At 47.6% G+C, this 17,150-nt stretch overlaps 1 protein-coding gene across 2 annotated transcripts in view; it reads left to right on the top strand.

The window, feature by feature from the left end:
* GALNT2 (polypeptide N-acetylgalactosaminyltransferase 2) overlaps window positions 1–17,150 on the top strand; it is a 183,011-nt gene that overhangs the window by 160,748 nt on the left and 5,113 nt on the right. For both annotated transcript variants that reach the window (XR_014078078.1, XM_081574387.1), the window contains exons 11-15: window positions 176–302; window positions 7,539–7,631; window positions 7,946–8,029; window positions 10,045–10,171; window positions 13,849–13,968. Coding sequence is in view for 1 of the 2 variants with exons in the window: in XM_081574387.1 (XP_081430513.1) it covers window positions 176–302; window positions 7,539–7,631; window positions 7,946–8,029; window positions 10,045–10,171; window positions 13,849–13,968 (551 nt within the window). In the remaining variant the exon portion in view is untranslated. The remainder of the gene's footprint in view (window positions 1–175; window positions 303–7,538; window positions 7,632–7,945; window positions 8,030–10,044; window positions 10,172–13,848; window positions 13,969–17,150) is intronic.

Genomic DNA, 17,150 nt, shown 5'->3' with positions numbered 1-17,150 from the left:
TCGATTGTGCCCTGGAGTCTAGAAACCAGTGTCAGATGTGCCCCCGGGGGACATTCAAGGACCTGCTGGGAACAGGGTCCTCCCTTTTGGCATTGCCTCAGGCCCTGGAGGTGGGGTGGGTGTCTGCACCCGTGGGTGGCCCAGGCCCTCGGTCACCCATGTCTCCCCACCTCAGAGATCTCGTTCCGCGTGTGGCAGTGTGGCGGCAGCCTGGAGATCATCCCCTGCAGCCGCGTGGGACACGTGTTCAGGAAGCAGCACCCCTACACCTTCCCGGGAGGCAGCGGCACTGTCTTCGCCCGGTAAGTGGCTGAGAGGCCAAGCAGGGCCCCGAGCACTGCTGACTGGCCCCTCACAGGCCTGACTGTGGACTGTATGGAAACATGTCCTGCAAGGGGCCACCCCTCGGCGATGACAGGGGCAGCTATAGGCTCTGAGGACAGCGCATTGCACTGTCTGATGCAGGAACAGGGAGTGCCTGTGGGTTTTAAGCAGCTAATAGACTCCTTTGTTTTGGACTTTAGAAGGGTTCTTCTGGCCCCTGGCCAGAGGATGGCAAGGATGACACCAAGAGGAAATGATGGTGTGGTGGCATGTTCCCCCCTCCACTAGAGTGCGGGGGCCAGGCAGGCGTGTTTCCTGGTGAACGGGAGAGAGCAAGCGGGGACTCGTTGGTGACACCCATGTTGGCAATCACACACTTGGCTGACGGGGTGCCCCTACAGACACAGGAAGCCTCAGAGCAGGGTGGGCACGCATAAGGTGGGGGATGACTAGTTTATCTTTCATGTGGCATTTTAAAACATGTATTAAGTACAGATTGCACAGTATTCCTGTATCATACAGAAACTAGATTTCTTAACAGAGAGAATCTACATTCAGGGAAACTTTAACCGAAGCCAAATATCATATAATGCTTCTTACCAAATTGCCTTCTCCCCAAAAGTATATCATTTCCCGGATGTTTTCTAAACTTCATTTCTCTTTGTTAGAAACAAAAATATGTTCTTTTTTTTTTTTTTTTTCGAAAATATGTTCTTACATGACAACCTCTACAAAATCAAACAGTGATAATGTACGTTTTCCTCTGGGGCACTGTGAGACTCTTCTCAGAAACCTCTTGTAGAGACAGATCTAACACTTCAAATCAAAGCCTGGGGTTTCAGAAAACAGTCTTTTAAAATACACAAGACATTGCTTTATATGCTTTTTTAAAGGGAAAAAAAAAACCCACTGTTTTTTAGAAGGGAAACTTTTCCATTGTATTTTACAGCCCAGGAGTCCTTATGCTGGAGATGTAGGGAGGAAACGGACCCGTGGTTCAGAACTGGGGGCAGCATGGATCGTCAGGCCTTCAGCAAAGCCCTTGCTGCCCCCTCTTGGTTGACTCGCCTAAAAGATAGGGAGGTGGAATGTGTTAGTTTTGAAGTCCAGTTCTCTTTAATTTCTTCTAATATGTGACATTCAGGGCATAAGTATTTCACCATCTAAAAGTTGGGACTTGACAACAATAGCTAATATTTATAAAGTGTTTCATATGTGCTAGGCTGTTGGATGCTTTATGAATATTCACATACTCTCCATGTGTATGAGTATGAGGAGTACATACTCTTCATAAAGCCTTATAAATTATGTATTATTATTTCTGGGCTTTCCTGGTGGCTCAGTGGTAAAGAATCTCCCTGTCATGTTGGAGACTGCCTGGCGTGCAGGAGACACAGATTCGATCCCTGGGTGGGGAAGATCCCCTGAAGAAGGAAATGGCAACCCACTCCAATATTCTTGCCATGGATTCTTGCCATTCTTGCCATGGAAAAATCCTGTGGACAGGGGAGCTTGGTGGGCTACAGTCTATGGGGTCATAAGAGTCAGACACAACTTGGCGACCTAAACCATCACCACCATTTCCACTTTAGGGGTAAGAGAAACTGAGGCACAAAAAGGTTCCGTTCCTTTGTCTAAGTTCATGCAGCTGGAAAGTGGGATTCAATCTTGGCCACTTGGCTCCGGAGTCCATGTTACTTTTTATCCAAATCTCTAAGTACAGTTAGTGCTTGAGGCTGCTAGATTTCATCGTTGAGTTACAGACTCTAAAGTGGGTTCTAGGGTGGCAGGTAGAGGACCATCTCATTTGTGCAGGTCACTGTGTGAGGAAGGGAAGGAGGCAGGCAGGCAGGACGATGGGAGGAATGCATGGAGAAATGGCTCCTGGGTTCCTGCCTTATTCTGCCACATGTGTGCCCTGTTGCTTTAGAGAGAGCAATGTGATGCCACACCTGCAAGCTCTTACATCATGTCACAGCCCTGGATGCCCATTGAGTGAGAACCCTTGAGCAGTTCCTTCTCTTTTTCTTACAGCTTTGTTTCCAGTTAGCCTCTTACAAGCCTCTTAAGAGACTGGAGAGTGCTGCTGATGTGCTTGCATGTGGATGTGGATTAGAGTTTACCAAAAGGCCAAGGAAGCTCCCAGTCAGAATAGCCATGGGAGAGCAGGGCAGGTGCCTTAGAAGATATTTGGGTTTACTTTTAGTAGCTAATGGTGAGACTTATTCATGGTGAGGGTAACTACGATTAAATTAAATACAGAAAGCAGCACTTTAAACTTACTCTCTTACCAAACTTTTTCCTGTTTAGTGTGTGTGACTGGGTGTATGACTGGCCAGTCCCACCCTCTCTCTCCTGCCTGCTTCCTGGCAGAACTTTACCTGCGGGGCCGGGCAGGGAGGGGAGCAAAGGCAAGGTGCCCTGTACTTACAGCTCCTAGAAGACTGCTTGCTATATAGGCACCTGAGAAGTATTTGAATCAGTGAACTTAAACTAGTGCTGAGCAGGACATGAAGCTCATTCTTTGAGGCTACCTATGTATCTTTGTTTATTAAGTAGACAGAAAAGGGGGCTTCACATTTAGGAGTTGAGAAATGACTTAATCACTTAATGACTTAGGTGATTTAAAACCGCTGTGTGATTACACTTCCTAAAACCTTTTAATTTGGTGAAAACATCCTCCAATCTCCCTCTCCCCCATCCCCCTCCTCCCCACTCTTCTTCTCCCGTGAGACATATCTACCATGTGCTGTTCTGCTACTACTGTATTCTCATCCATCAAGTCAGGGACATCTTCCCATGGCAACATGTGAAACGAACACCTGTATCTTTCATGGCCTCAGAGGAGTCCATGTGTTTGACCACTTTACTGTTGATGGTCGTATAGTTTCTGTTTTTTTTTTGCCATTGTAAACAGTGCTAAATTGAGCATGTTTTCATTCCTGGTTGATTATTTTCTTGAGGTAAATTTCTAGATATGGGAATTGCTAGATCAGAGGACAGGTACATTTAAATTATCTTGTCTGGCTCTTACAGGGTCTTCTAAACAACGATCCATCTAGACACATATATCACTTGATAAGAAGGATCAGTTGAGTTCAGTTCAGTCGCTCAGTCGTGTCTGACTCTTTGCGACCCCATGACTGCAGCACACCAGGCCTCCCTGTCCATCACCAACTCCCAGAGCCCACCCAAACTCATGTCCATTGAGTCGGTGATGCCATCGCACCATCTCATCCTCTGTCGTCCCCTTCTCCTCCTGCCTTCAATCTTTCCCAGCATCAGGGTCTTTCCAAATGAGTCAGCTCTTCGCATAAGGTGGCCAAAGTATTGGAGTTTCAGCTTCAGCATCAGACCTTCCAATGAATGTTCAGGACTGATTTCCTTTAGGATGGACTGGTTGGATCTCCTTGCAGTCCAACGGACTCTCAAGAGTCTTTTCCAATACCACAGTTCAAAAGCATCAATTCTTCGGTGCTCAGCTTTCTTTACAGTCCAACTCTCACATCCATACATAACTACTGGAAAAACCATAGCCTTGACTAGACGGACCTTTGTTGGCAAAGAAATGTCTCTGCTTTTTAATATGCTGTCTAGGTTGGTCATAACTTTTCTTCCAAGGAGTAAGCGTCTTTTAATTTCATGGCTGCAGTCACCATCTGCAGTGATTTTGGAGCCCCCAAAATAAAGTCAGCCACCATTTCCACTGTTTCCGCATCTATTTGCCATGAAGTGATGCGACCGGATGCCATGATCTTAGTTTTCTGAATGTTGAGCTTTAAGCCAACTTTTTCACTCTCCTCTTTCACTTTCATCAAGAGGCTGTTTAGTTCTTCTTCACTTTCTGCCATAAGGGAACGGTATCATCTCCATATCTGAAGTTATTGATATTTCTCCCAGCAATCTTAATTCCAGCTTGTGCTTCATCCAGCCCAGCATTTCTCATGATGTACTCTGAATATAAGTTAAATAAGCACGGTGACAATATACAGCCTTGACGTACTCCTTTTCCTATTTGGAACCAGTCTGTTGTTCCATGTCCAGTTCTAACTGTTGTTTCTTGACCTGCCTACAGATTTCTCAAGAGGCAGGTCAGGTGGTCTGGTATTCCCGTCTCTATCAGAACTTTCCACAGTTTATTGTGATCCACAGTCAAAGGCTTTGGCGTAGTCAATAAAGCAGAAATAGATGTTTTTCTGGAACTCTCTTGCTTTTTCAGTGATCCAGTGAATGTTGTCAATTTGAACTTTGGTTCCTCTGCCTTTTCTAAAACCAGTTTGAACATCTGGAAGTTCACGGTTCACGTATTGCTGAAGCCTGGCTTGGAGAATTTTGAGCATTACTTTACTAGCGTGTGATATGAGTGCAATTGTGTGGTACTTTGAGCATTCTTTGGCATTTCCTTTCTTTGGGATTGGAATGAAAACTGACCTTTTCCAGTCCTGTGGCCACGGCTGAGTTTTCCAAATTTGCTGACATATTGAGTGCAGCACTTTCACAGCAGCATCTTTTAGGATTTGAAATAACTCAACTGGAATTCCATCACCTCCACTAGCTTTGTAGTGATGCTTCCTAAGGCCCACTTGACTTCACATTCCAGGATGTCTGGCTCTAGGTAAGTGATCACACCATCGTGATTCACTGGGTCATGAAGATATTTTTTGTACAGTTCTTCTGTGTATTCTTGCCATACCGGAGATGGAAAAGTGAACGTCAACATTCTAGGAATCAGAGAACTAAAATGGACTGGAATGGGTGAATTTAACTCAGATGACCATTATATCCACTAAGGGCAGGAATCCCTTAGAAGAAGTGGAGTAGCCATCATAGTCAACAGGAGTCCAAAATGCAGTACTTGGATGCAATCTAAAAAATGACAGAATGATCTCTGTTCGTTTCCAAGGCAAACCATTCAATATCATGGTAATCCAAGTCTATGCCCCGACCAATAATACTGAAGAAGAAGTTGAACAATTCTATGAAGACCTACAGGACCTTCTAGAACTAACACCCAAAAAAGATGTCCTTTCCATTATAGGGGACTGGAATGCAAAAGTAGAAAGTCAAGAAACATCTGGCGTAACAGGCAAATTTGGCTTTGGAGTACAGAATGAAGCAAGGCAAAAGCTAATAGAGTTTTGCCAAGAGAACACACTGGTCATAGCAAACACCCTCTTCCAACAACACAGCAGAAGACTCTACACATGGACATCACCAGATGGCCAACACTGAAATCGGATTGATTATATTCTTTGCAGCCAAAGATGGAGAAGCTCTATACAGTCAGCAAGAACAAGACTGGGAGCGGACTGTGGCTCAGATCATGAACTCCTTATTGCCAGGCTTAAATTGAAGAAAGTGGGAAAACCACTAGACCATTCAGGTACAACCTAAATCAAATCCCTTATGATTATACAGTGGAAGTGAGAAATAGATTTAAGCGACTGTATCTGATAGACAGAGTGCCTGATGAACTATGGACAGAGGTTCATGACATTGTACAGGAGACAGGGATCAAGACCATCCCCAAGATAAAGAAATGCAAAAAAGCAAAATGGCTGTCTGAGGAGGCCTTACAAATAGCTGTAAAAAGAAGAGAAGCGAAAAGGAAAGATATTCCCATCTGAATGCAGAGTTCCAAAGAATAGCAAGGAGAGAGAAGAAAGCCTTCCTCAGTGATCAATGCAAAGAAATAGAGGAAAACAATAGAATGGGAAAGACTACAGGTCTCTTCAAGAAAATTAGAGATACCAAGGGAACATTTCATGCAAAGATGAGCACAATAAAGGACAGAAATGGTATGGACCTGACAGAAGCAGAAGATATTAAGAAGAGGTGCCAAGAAGGATATAGGCCCCAAACAAATTATTTTAGTAATTGTAACTCAGATGATTTGAAAGGCTCCTCACCTATAGCTCAGTTGGTAAAGAATCCACCTTGCAATGCAGGAGACACCAGTTCGATTCCTGGGTCTGGAAGATCCCCTGGAGAAGGGATAGGCTACCCACTCCAGGATTCATGGGCTTCCCTTGTGGCTCAGCTGGTAAAGAATCTGCCTGTAATGTGGGAGACCTCAGTTCGATCCCTGGGTTGGGAAGATCCCCTGGAGAAGGGAAAGGCTACCCACTCCAGTATTCTTGCCTGGAGAATTCCATGGACTGTATAGTCCATGGGGTCCCTAAGAGTCAGACACAACTGAGCGACTTTCACTTTCTTTCACTTTCCACTTTAAAAAGACCTTTCTAATAGGGGAACAATACCTATTGTAGAAGATGAATATTGTCTCCGTAATGTATTTATCTTAGAAGCATGGTGTGCCTTTATATGTGTTCTTAAAGAGAACTGACTCTCAGCCCAAAATGTGAGTCTACTTTGGAGCAGAGTCCAGGGATACTGGAGCAGAGACGTTCCCTGTCTTAGTGCTGCTCCACAGATGCTCTAAGGAGAAAGCTGGCAGGAGAAGATGCTGGTGCCGTGTATGTCACACATTCCAAGGTAGCTTGTCCCACTGGCTTTATTGATCGTACGTTATTTCTCTCCATGATTCTGAGATGTAAATGTGGGGTCTTCTGGCCTTCTAGAGAAGCCTGTTCTGCCTGGACCCCTCCAGCACAAGGCAGTAGGAACACCAAATGTGGGGCATATACTACTGTCCCTCACTATTCCTGGTCCAAACAGGATGCTCTCAGCTCAGCTCTGCCCAAAGCAATTTAATAGTAACTGTGATTTGCTCTCAACTTCTCCCAGAGCTGTTTAGTTATACCTCTCCATCACAGGCATGATGAGAAAGGCCAGAGAGAAGAGGTCAAGGATTCTTGGCTTTGCTCCCTGACACCAGCCTTCTGGGCTACACAGTAAGAGTTACTGAGAGTAATTCTCTTTAGTCCTTCTTGGTGGTACAGCCACAGTCCCCATTTTAAAATACCTCCCTATGCTGTCATTCTAACTTTGACTTTTCCTCTTTGATGCTCTGTGTTCTATGAAAGATGAGGAGGTTGTTCCTATTGTTCAGTGATAGCTGCTAAATGCTAGCCACCTGCAGACACCTGGGGGTGGGGGACAGCCTGCTCTCTGCTCCATGTGGGCACCTATCAGGCCGCCAGCCTCCCAGAGGCCTGACCCTGAAGCCTCTGCAGCATTTGCTCAGTGCAGACAGAGCACCACCAATGGAAAGAAGGCAGCTCACAGCTCAAGCAGACTTGTTTTGTTTCTAGTAACACCCGCCGGGCAGCAGAGGTCTGGATGGACGAGTACAAGAACTTCTACTACGCAGCAGTGCCTTCTGCCAGAAATGTCCCTTATGGAAAGTAAGTGTGACCCATGGCTTCTTGCTGTTTTGCTGAGATCCTCTGTGTGTGTGTGTGTGTGCACGCGGGCATGCGCGCGTACACAACAAGGGCAGGGGCAGCCCACACCCTAAGCAGATCAGGTGTCAAAGAGGGGACTCTGCTGAAGGATCGCAAGGGTGCTCTCGGGAGGCGCGGAGAACAGAGTCCAAACAGCAGTGTGAACGATCCAGTCCCCACTGCCTGCCCCAACTCTTTTCTCATCAGCAGATTTCCAGGTTTGATGTAGAGCCCATCTGTTTTTTAAATTTATAAAGGAATCTTGTCTCCTCCAGTATTCAGAGCCGACTGGAGCTCAGGAAGAAACTTAACTGCAAGCCTTTCAAATGGTACCTGGAAAATGTCTACCCAGAGCTAAGGTGAGGCCCCGGGGCCGGGTTCTGCTTCAGAAGGACTTGGAGGCAGCCAGCGCCCACCAGAGGCAGGGCTTGGGGGTGGAAGGAAGGTCCTGTTTGGGTGAGAGGCCAGGAGCTGTGCCCTGCTGCCATCCTCAGGCTCCCCAAGGGGGCGCTCTTGCCCACAGCCCGCAGGCTCCCCCTGCCTGGGACTCCCCCTCGCTCTTTTGCCCTCTGCAGTTGTGTAGGGACTGAGACCCCAGGCTTGGCCAGCAGGGGACAGTGCCCAGCAGAGGCTCAAAGGAGGGCCCCACCTGCAGACCCCTCCTCCAGGCTGGTTTTGACCTCGTGTGTCGCAGGAATAACCACAGTGGCCCCATCTGCCCCAGCCTATTGTTTTAATGCCTGCCTGCCCACTTGCATGCTGAGGCACAGTGGGAGACCTGTGGGCTTCAGACTGCTTCTGGACTTCATCTTCTTAAAGGAGTCAGCAGACAGGTCTTGCCTCCATGGGGCACACTCCTTTTTCTGACTTTTCCCAGTGCATTTTATAGCAGGTCACATGTCTCCACATAGAGGCTGTGACTGAGGAGTCACCACCACCCACTTTTGTGCTGAGGGGCCCTCAGAGCCCTGGCTACAGAGCTTCGTCTGAGGTCACACGGCCTCTCTGCTGCTGTTTACTCACCTCGCTGTTGGGGTCCCTCTGCCTTGTTTCCCACGGCCCAGGGGAAGGGGAAGAACAGAAGTCCTCTCCCTGCCCGCTCTGGGAAGGCCATCAGCAGTGGAATGTCCCAGGCGTTGCCTCTCCCTCAGCAGACCAGGGGCTCACAGCAGTGGACCATAGCCCCTACTGGTGCTTTTGTGTCACTGTGGCCTGTGCCTGGTGAGCAGATGCAGTGACATTACAGCAGTTTTGACCCGAGATCCCCTGTGATTTGGGGTGACAGTGGGCCCTGCGCCACCTGGGATCACGTGTGTAAAGCATTCACACCATAGCCCCATGGGTATATCTGCTGCCCTGACTGTGCCCAGCAAGCGGGACACCAGCCTGATGTTTGTGCCGCAGCAGCGACAGTCTTTGCCTTCCCTGCATGCTTCCTGTAGGCCCAGCCATGCTGAGAGCTGCGGGCAGGATGCTCCGTGGACCCTGCAGCAACCCCACTGAGGAGGAGAGTGCACAGGAGTGCACAAGGTGGTGCACGCAGCCAAGGCAGGCTTGGGGCCAGCTCTGACCCTACAGCCAGCTGCCCCGCCACGGTGCTCTCTTGCTCCATTTGCACCAAGACACCTGGCTGACCCACCTGTGTTCTCCCCTCTCTTAGGTAAAGGTTAGTTCTCAGTCTACTGGAAAGTTCCAAGCAGCAGGATCTGACCACATTAATTGCTTTTCTAAGTGACTTTCAACAACTAACACTGAAAAGGGGCATTTTCTTTCCAGAAAAATTTCTCTGGTACAAAACAAAAAGAATACTTCAACCTAAAATTCTGTCTTTAGGGTTCAGTTCAGTCGCTCAGTCACGTCTGACTCTTTGCGACCCCATGAATCGCAGCACTCCAGGCCTCCCTGTCCATCACCAACTCCCGGAGTTTACCCAAACTCATGTCCATCGAGTCAATGAAGCCATCCAGCCATCTCATCCTCTGTCGGCCCCTTCTCCTCCTGCCCCCAATCCTTCCCAACATCAGGGTCTTTTCCAGTGAGTCAACTCTTCACATGAGGTGGCCAAAGTACTAGAGTTTCAGCTTCAACATCAGTCCTTCCAATGAACACCCAGGACTGATCTCCTTTAGGATGGACTGGTTGGATCTCCTTGCAGTCCAAGGGACTCTCAAGAGTCTAGGGTTAGGGATTGAGAATCTTGAAGCCAAGCTGTCTCAGTGCACAGCTGGGCCTGTGTTGGGGGCGCTTGACCTGAGAGTGGCCTTGCTCTCTCACTGCTTGGCTCCCTTCTGAGGGCTCTGAGTACAGGCTGGGGGTGGGCAGACATGGAGCCAGCAACCCTGAGTCCAGCGAGTGACTCTCTTCTTGATTTCAGGGTTCCTGACCATCAGGATATAGCTTTTGGGGCCTTGCAGCAGGGCACCAACTGCCTGGACACTTTGGGCCACTTTGCTGATGGTGTTGTTGGTGTTTACGAGTGTCACAATGCTGGGGGCAACCAGGTACGTGCATGGGGGCACCGGGGAAGGTGAGGGGCCTGAGGCCACACTTCCTTTTTGCGCCCTCCTCCTGAAAGGCCACCTGCTCACAGCTGGCCTCGGGGTCAGAGGGGAGGAATCCTGGAGCTGTGGTCCACCTTGGGTGGGCGACCTGGGTCTCCCCTCCTCATTGTCCTCCTCTCTGCACTGCCTGCCCCGGGCCGTGTACTCATCCCAGGGCACTTGTCTGCATCTATGCCTGCCCATGTCTCTGCTTGCAGGCACTTACCCATGGCTTCTAGTGCTGCCCTTTAGATGATAACAACTTAGATGTGAACACTCACAGCTCTGTCCTCGTGGGAAAGGAGGGAGGTGAGTGAGGACTTGACAGGCCCAGCTGAGGCCTGTCTCCCAGAGGACAGTGTTCTAGAAGGTGGTTTTCCTGTGAGTTGATAACAGGTATGTGGTAAAACGAGGGCTTTGGACACACAAATGGCTGGGCAGTGCTGAGTGCTGTCATCTACTCTTAGGGGGCCTGCCATTGGAAAAAAAAGTCACTTTAGCTCAGTATATCCCAGAGTCTTCTTTAAATGGAACTATTTTCAAAAGAGGGTGCCTGCCTTTGTGTAAAGTTGGCTGTGCCCCATCCTCTTGAGAAATGTCTAGACAGATGGCAGCGTCCGGTTCCTGGCCTCCTGTCTCCTCTGGGTGGTGTCATCTCTGTGGTTGTCCACACCTGTGACAGGCAGGACGTGGGGAGCAGACAGCCCCCAGCTGGCTCCAGCTCATATCCCAAGGCAGGCCACCTCCCTGGCTCTCAGCAGAAGAGCCCAGAAATGTTGGGAAAGCATGGATCCCGGGTCCCACGCACAGAAAGCCTGATTTCATGAATCTGGGATTAGAGCATCAGGGTATTTGGAAGCCCTGCAGGGTGGGTGACCCTCCATGAGTGCTGGGCAAGGAGGGTTTCCCAGCAGAAAGGATGCAAAGGGGCAGGTAACAGCAAGGTGATACGACACTTCCATCCCCAGTAAGGGAGCACCATCCTCTGTGGACCAACCTGGACCCAGTGAACCCCTTTCCAGATCAGACCACCCTGTAGTCCTCTGTGTGCTGATGAGAAGGTTCTAGATCTGCACCACTCAGCACAGCAACCACTGGCCACATGTGGATGCCCAGCACTGGGACCGTGGTAAGGGTAGCAGGGTGTCAAGTTCTCACTTTATTTCACTGTAGTTCACCTAGCCATGCGAGAATTAAATAGCATGTCCTTATGGAAAACTGGACCCGGCTCTGAAAGAGTAAGATGTGTCATCTGGTTTCTGACTGGGCCTCAGCAGACACCTACGAAATGGGAAAATTTAAGAGTGGCAGCTTGAGAAAGTACTTCTTAAATATTCATGAACTTTATTTGCAAATTCAGATCACTAACATGCAACAGAAGAAGGAAATGGCAACTATCTCTGCTGTTTGCGTAGCTGAATTAGTTTTTCTGGGATTTAGTGTAAAGTCTGTTTTAAAATAATGAAGCACACGGTGGCAGGAAGATTGTAGAAATATTCAGATGTGAGCTTTCCATGGAGGTCAGCAAAGCCCCCAACAGCTTCCAAGAACAATTGAAAACCCCTCCCCGTACAGAGTGGTCCTCCCATCGCTCCTCTTACTGAACGGAGAGGCAGCTCCGTGCTCCGTGTCCGTGTTTTACACAGACACCTAGGAGAAAGGAAGGTGCAGACTCGGCCCCCTCCTGGCACCTCTGTGGTACTGGGTGCTGCTTTGAGGCACCCTACTCCCCCCACTTGCCCGGGAAGGAAAGCCTCCTGGAAGATTGGAACCACCCTCACGGCCCAGCATGCGGCCCTTCTGAGAATGCTCTGCATGCTCAGAACCAAGAGGCCCTTGGGACAGGTGGGCACGCGGCTCTGGGCTTCCATGGAAGACAGGCCACGCAGGTTCTTCTCCTCTAGGACTTTTCAGAGCCTCTCATAGGCTACTGGTAAATTTGCAAGAGTGACACATGGTCCAAATTCAGTGTTTCCCAAATTTACTTGACCTGGAAGAAACTTTTCGTAGAATTCCTACTGGAGTTTGCTTTGAGAAACACTAATTAGAAAGTAAGAAAGTTGAAGCTGAGAGATCCGAGGGGGCTGCCTGGTATGAACCACTGTCAGGGGACAAGGAAGCCCCCCGTGGCCTAGGGGCTCTCCCTTCCTTTCCTGGATGGGGCCCAAGCCTCTGCCCCCACACCTACCCCCTGAGCTGGACTCATGCCTCACTGTTGAGTGGGTTGTGGGTGAATGTGTGGCCCCCAGATGTTAACACTGTCCTGATAACAGACCATCTGCTCCGAGGTGATTTAGGTGAGAAGCAATGAGCCTTCTTTAAAAGATTCTTCATCCTTCCCTTAGCTCTGTTCCCTGAGAGCAGAGAAAAGGAAAACAATCTCTGCATAGCACTTAATTGTGCCTCATGTTACACAACACAAGCACAACACAACCCACTCTCCCCACAAGGGACAGATCCTCTGGGGAGCAAGACCTGGCTTGTGTGTTCCCTGCCATGGGTCCAGCCCCCAGAGAGCACCTGATCACTGCAGGCACTCAGTGGACAGTCACTGGATGGATGAGTGGACAGATGAATAGACAGAAGAAGCAGGGAGAGCACCTCCTGAGGGATTCTGACTTAGAGGAGGGTCTAGATCCTGGGGGCTCATGTGGGTTTTATCCTTTTGCAAGCAACAAGTCCTAGAGGGAAGATCAGAAGCCTTGTCCTCCTGCCTCCACTGTGGCCCTGCCCAGAGGCTCCCTACCTCCTCTCCTGTCTGTGGTCATACTCACCCATTGCGTCCCCTTCTCAGCCTCCTACCCTTTCACATGCTCTTGTTTGGTGTTCAGAATAAAGGGTTCTACTCTCAGCTCTTAAGGCGGGAGGGGGTGTCTGTGTGTGTGTGTGTGTGTGTGTGTGTGTGTGTGTGTGCGCACACGTGTGCACATGTATGTCTATTCTTTAAGATCATAGGCAAGTTATTTCAGCACTTTCTGGCTCAGTTTTCTCATCTGTAAAATGGGGTTACTAATAGCCTCTTGTGGGACTATTGTATAAAGGGCTTAGAACAGTGCCAGGCACATTCTAGGCACCCAGGGCTGGCTGTGCCATGTGAGGGCAAAGACCTAGATCCATTCGTAGGGAGCTCACAGAGCTTCACAAGCATCAATAGCCTTGCTTAGTGGTTGGTGGTGAGGCTAAATATGCTATATGTGGTTTATAATTTCACAAAGGACAGCCACAGTCATAAATACTGTTTCCAAACTGTACCTGTGTCAGGTCAGAGCCCTTGGGTCAGGTCAGAGTCATTCCAAGGAAACGTTGGCCCTAACTGTCCACCCGTGGGTGACAAGCTGGGGCTGCAGTGTTCACAGCTCACAGTTAATGATGGAAGATGGGGTGTGGAGCACTAGCCTGTGTTTGGGCTGAAGTACTTACTGGCATTGGCCTCGTGCTCAGAGATGAAGCTCCTGACACTCCTGTTGGAGACTTGCTCTTGCACACAAAGTCCTTTGCTGGCCCTGAGCAGGCTCTCCCAGCTCCTCTGGGGCTCCTGAAGCCTGTCCCCTGCATGCCTCCCTTCTGGGGCCCTTCCTCGCTGCATCCTCACCCCGCAGCCTCATGGGCCGAGCCCTGACCTCGGGTTTGTGTTGCAGGAATGGGCCCTTACCAAGGAAAAGTCGGTGAAGCACATGGACTTGTGCCTGACCGTGGTGGACCGGGCACCTGGCTCCCTCATAAAGCTGCAGGGCTGCCGGGAGAACGACAGCAGGCAGGTAGGTGCCAGTAGGGACGAGCTGACCCAGTGCCCCCCTGCCCCAGGGCCTGGGTCACCGGGGCTGGGTGTTCACTGGTGGCACCTGTGACTTGTGCTGTCTTGTGTCCCCACCTGGAGCCCCTGACAAGCTGTGAACACCCAGAAAATCCTGCACTGGGATCACTGTGAGGAGCATGGGATGGGTGTCACACAGGCTAGTCCATCTGCTGTGGGGCTGCTTCTGCCAGAGTTCACCATCCTAGTTATTTCTCCCATCACCTCTGGATTCATCTGTTTATGCTGAGCCTCCCCTTTAATAGGCTGCAGAGGCAGGGCTGTGCTTTGCAGCTATGTGTTCAACTCCTGTGCAGGTCTACAAGGGCTGGGCACTGGGGTGGGAGTCCCAGCACCAGAGGTGGTTCCCCCTCCCCCTGGTGGCCAGATGAGCTAGGCAGGGCCCTCCCTCAGACAGGCCTTCTGCGCCAGGGAAGACTGTGTCTGGTGATGCCTGGGAGCACCCGAGGCATGGGGGTACTGGTGGCCGGTGTGTGTGGATTGTAGCTCCTTGCCACTGACCCTGCCTGGAGGCACAGGCCCCTGGCCGAAGAGCAGGGAGTGACCTGGCCGCTGGCTTCTCTGCAGCACCAGGGCGGCCCAGGGCAGCCTGCCAGGAATGAGGCTGGCCAAACCAGTGGAGTTCAGTTTTGCTTTAAAGATGAGAGTTTATGACTTTACTCATGAGAAGTTAGTAAGACACTGACCTACAAACCAGCCTAGAAAAGATAGTGAAGTTCATGATAACGTCACTTCAGAGGAGGTGTTTCACTTCCCTTGCTGATGAACCCCCAACCCTGAAAGGAAAGACCTGTATTTTATAAAACAGTATCTATAAAGAGCCCTTTATTTCTGAAGCCAGAGGCCTAATGTGGCTTATTCTTCTCCCCACACCACTGGACGTTGTTTTTTTGGCTGCACCGGTTATCATTGTGTTTGGAACTAGGGCTGATTGTCATCCTTGTGACAGGTAGCAGCTCTTCTAAGCCAGTATAACTATTCCCTCTTCAGTTTTTTTAGCTTTTGAGCTTAAGTACTTTTGAAGACTCGCATTTTAAGAATTGTGAAAATTTTGCTACCAAAAGTCTTCTTCACTATGGTATGTTCTTAAACTACTATTAATTTCTGAGTTTGGGGGTTTTATGGATTTTTTTTTCCTTTCTTTTTCCTTTCTTGTCATTTACTGTGAATGCTGCATATCCATATTATGTATTAGGACATTGGTTATTTTTATGCCTCCTTGGTTATAGCTGTTAGCAGAGTGCCAAGACTGTCACCTACTGTTTGCTCACCTGCAAATCAACTACTTGTAACTTCCAGTTAAGGCAGTTGTTTTTAGTTTTGGCTATTTTCTTTCTACCCATTACAGTCTTTGGAATAAAAATTCAATTTAAACACACACACACCTCCTTTGGAGACATTATCATGAACCTTGCTGTCTTTTCTAGGCTGGTTTGTAGGTCAGTATTTCACTAACTACTCATGAGTAAAGTCATAAACTCATTTTTATTTTTTTAATATATATATATGATAGGTATATATAAAAGTTTTTTGATTTTTTCTTTTTTTTCTTTTAAACTCTTAATTTTCTCCCATGCTTTATACATTTAAAAATGAATAACCCCAGTCCCTCCCCTCATTGACACTATTATTGATAAACTATCTTTCAGTATCTCTCATACCTTTTTTCCAGACAAATTTTAAAATCATTTAATTTAAAATAATATTTGGATTACAGTTGAAATGGTGCTAATTTTATAATAAAATTGGGAATACTAAACATTTTAAATAATAGTTAACTGAAATATACAGGTGCATGGCTTGTCTCCATCACGTCAGCCTTTTTATTTATCCCAACAAAATGTCACAGTTTCCTTTGCAAATATCTAGTATAATTCTTATTCAGTGAGGCACTAATTAGTATAGGTAATTTAGGTCTATTATGAATGGAACTTCTCATAAATTTCTAGTTAATTGTTACTGATTTAATGAGATGATTTTATCTGTGATCAGTCTATTTTGTTTTGGCTTCTTTATTAAACTCTTAATATAAGAATGTTCCCAGCATCTGTACCAAAACTATGCAAAACTGGAAACAGCTCAAATGTACAGCAAAAGAGGAACAGATAATTAAATGCAGTATATTTACACAATGAAAAAATTCAGTTAAAATACAGAATTAACTAGTGACCCATCAATCTCATGCTAAGACAAAGATGCCGGACCAAAAAGAGCAGATCCTGTGTGATTCTATTTACATGAAGTTCAAGAACACAGAAAACTAATCTAGCATGATTGAAATCAAGTCAACAGAGAAGGAACAAGAGGGAACTTCTGAGTTGATGAAAATGTTTTATATCTTGATTTGGATTGTGGTTACATATATACTATATATATGTATATATGTATACACATGTACATATATATAAATGTTATATATATTTTTGTTCATTTTTATATGTCTGAATTATACCTCACTAAAACAAACACACATCTTAAAGGCAAAACCTAACCTAATGAACATAAAATTCAAAAGAGGGTGACACTGGGAAAGAACATACAAGAAATTTGTCAGGTGGTGAAAGTGTTCTATATCTTGGTCTAGATAGTAGATATGTGAGCATAAATATAGGCAAAAATTCATCAAGCTAGAAAAGGAAAATTCTGAGAACTTTGTGTACGTTTTATCTCAGTGAAAAAGAATCTGAAACTAACAACTTATTTTTTCACCTAATTTTTTGAATTATAATTTTTTTAAATTTTCTTAGTATGCAATAATAATATTCTGCCTTATTTTCTCTGCTGCCACTGCAGCTAAATCGCTTCAGCCGTGTCTGACTCTGTGCGACCCTATGGACGGCAGCCCACCAGGCTCTGCCATCCCTGGGATTCTCCAAGCAAGAGCACTGGAGTGGGTTGCCATTTCCTTCTCCAATGCATGAAAGTGAAAAGTGAAAGTGAAGTCACTCAGTTATGTCCAACTCTTTGCAACCCCATGGACTGCAGCCTACCAGGCTCCTCCGTCCATGGGATTTTCCAGGCAAGAGTACTGGAGTGGGGTGCCATTGCCTTCTCCCATAAACTCATTTTTAAAGCAAAGCTGAAGTTCAGCTGGTTCAGTCGGCCTCATTACTGGTGGGGTGCCCT

The sequence above is a fragment of the Giraffa tippelskirchi genome, chromosome 2 (assembly GCF_054371585.1).
Source record: "Giraffa tippelskirchi isolate mGirTip1 chromosome 2, T2T-mGirTip1v1.2.pri, whole genome shotgun sequence".
Taxonomy (NCBI): domain Eukaryota; kingdom Metazoa; phylum Chordata; class Mammalia; order Artiodactyla; family Giraffidae; genus Giraffa; species Giraffa tippelskirchi.
Note: the sequence above shows the minus strand (reverse complement) of the source record. Positions and strands in the feature narration are given on the sequence as shown.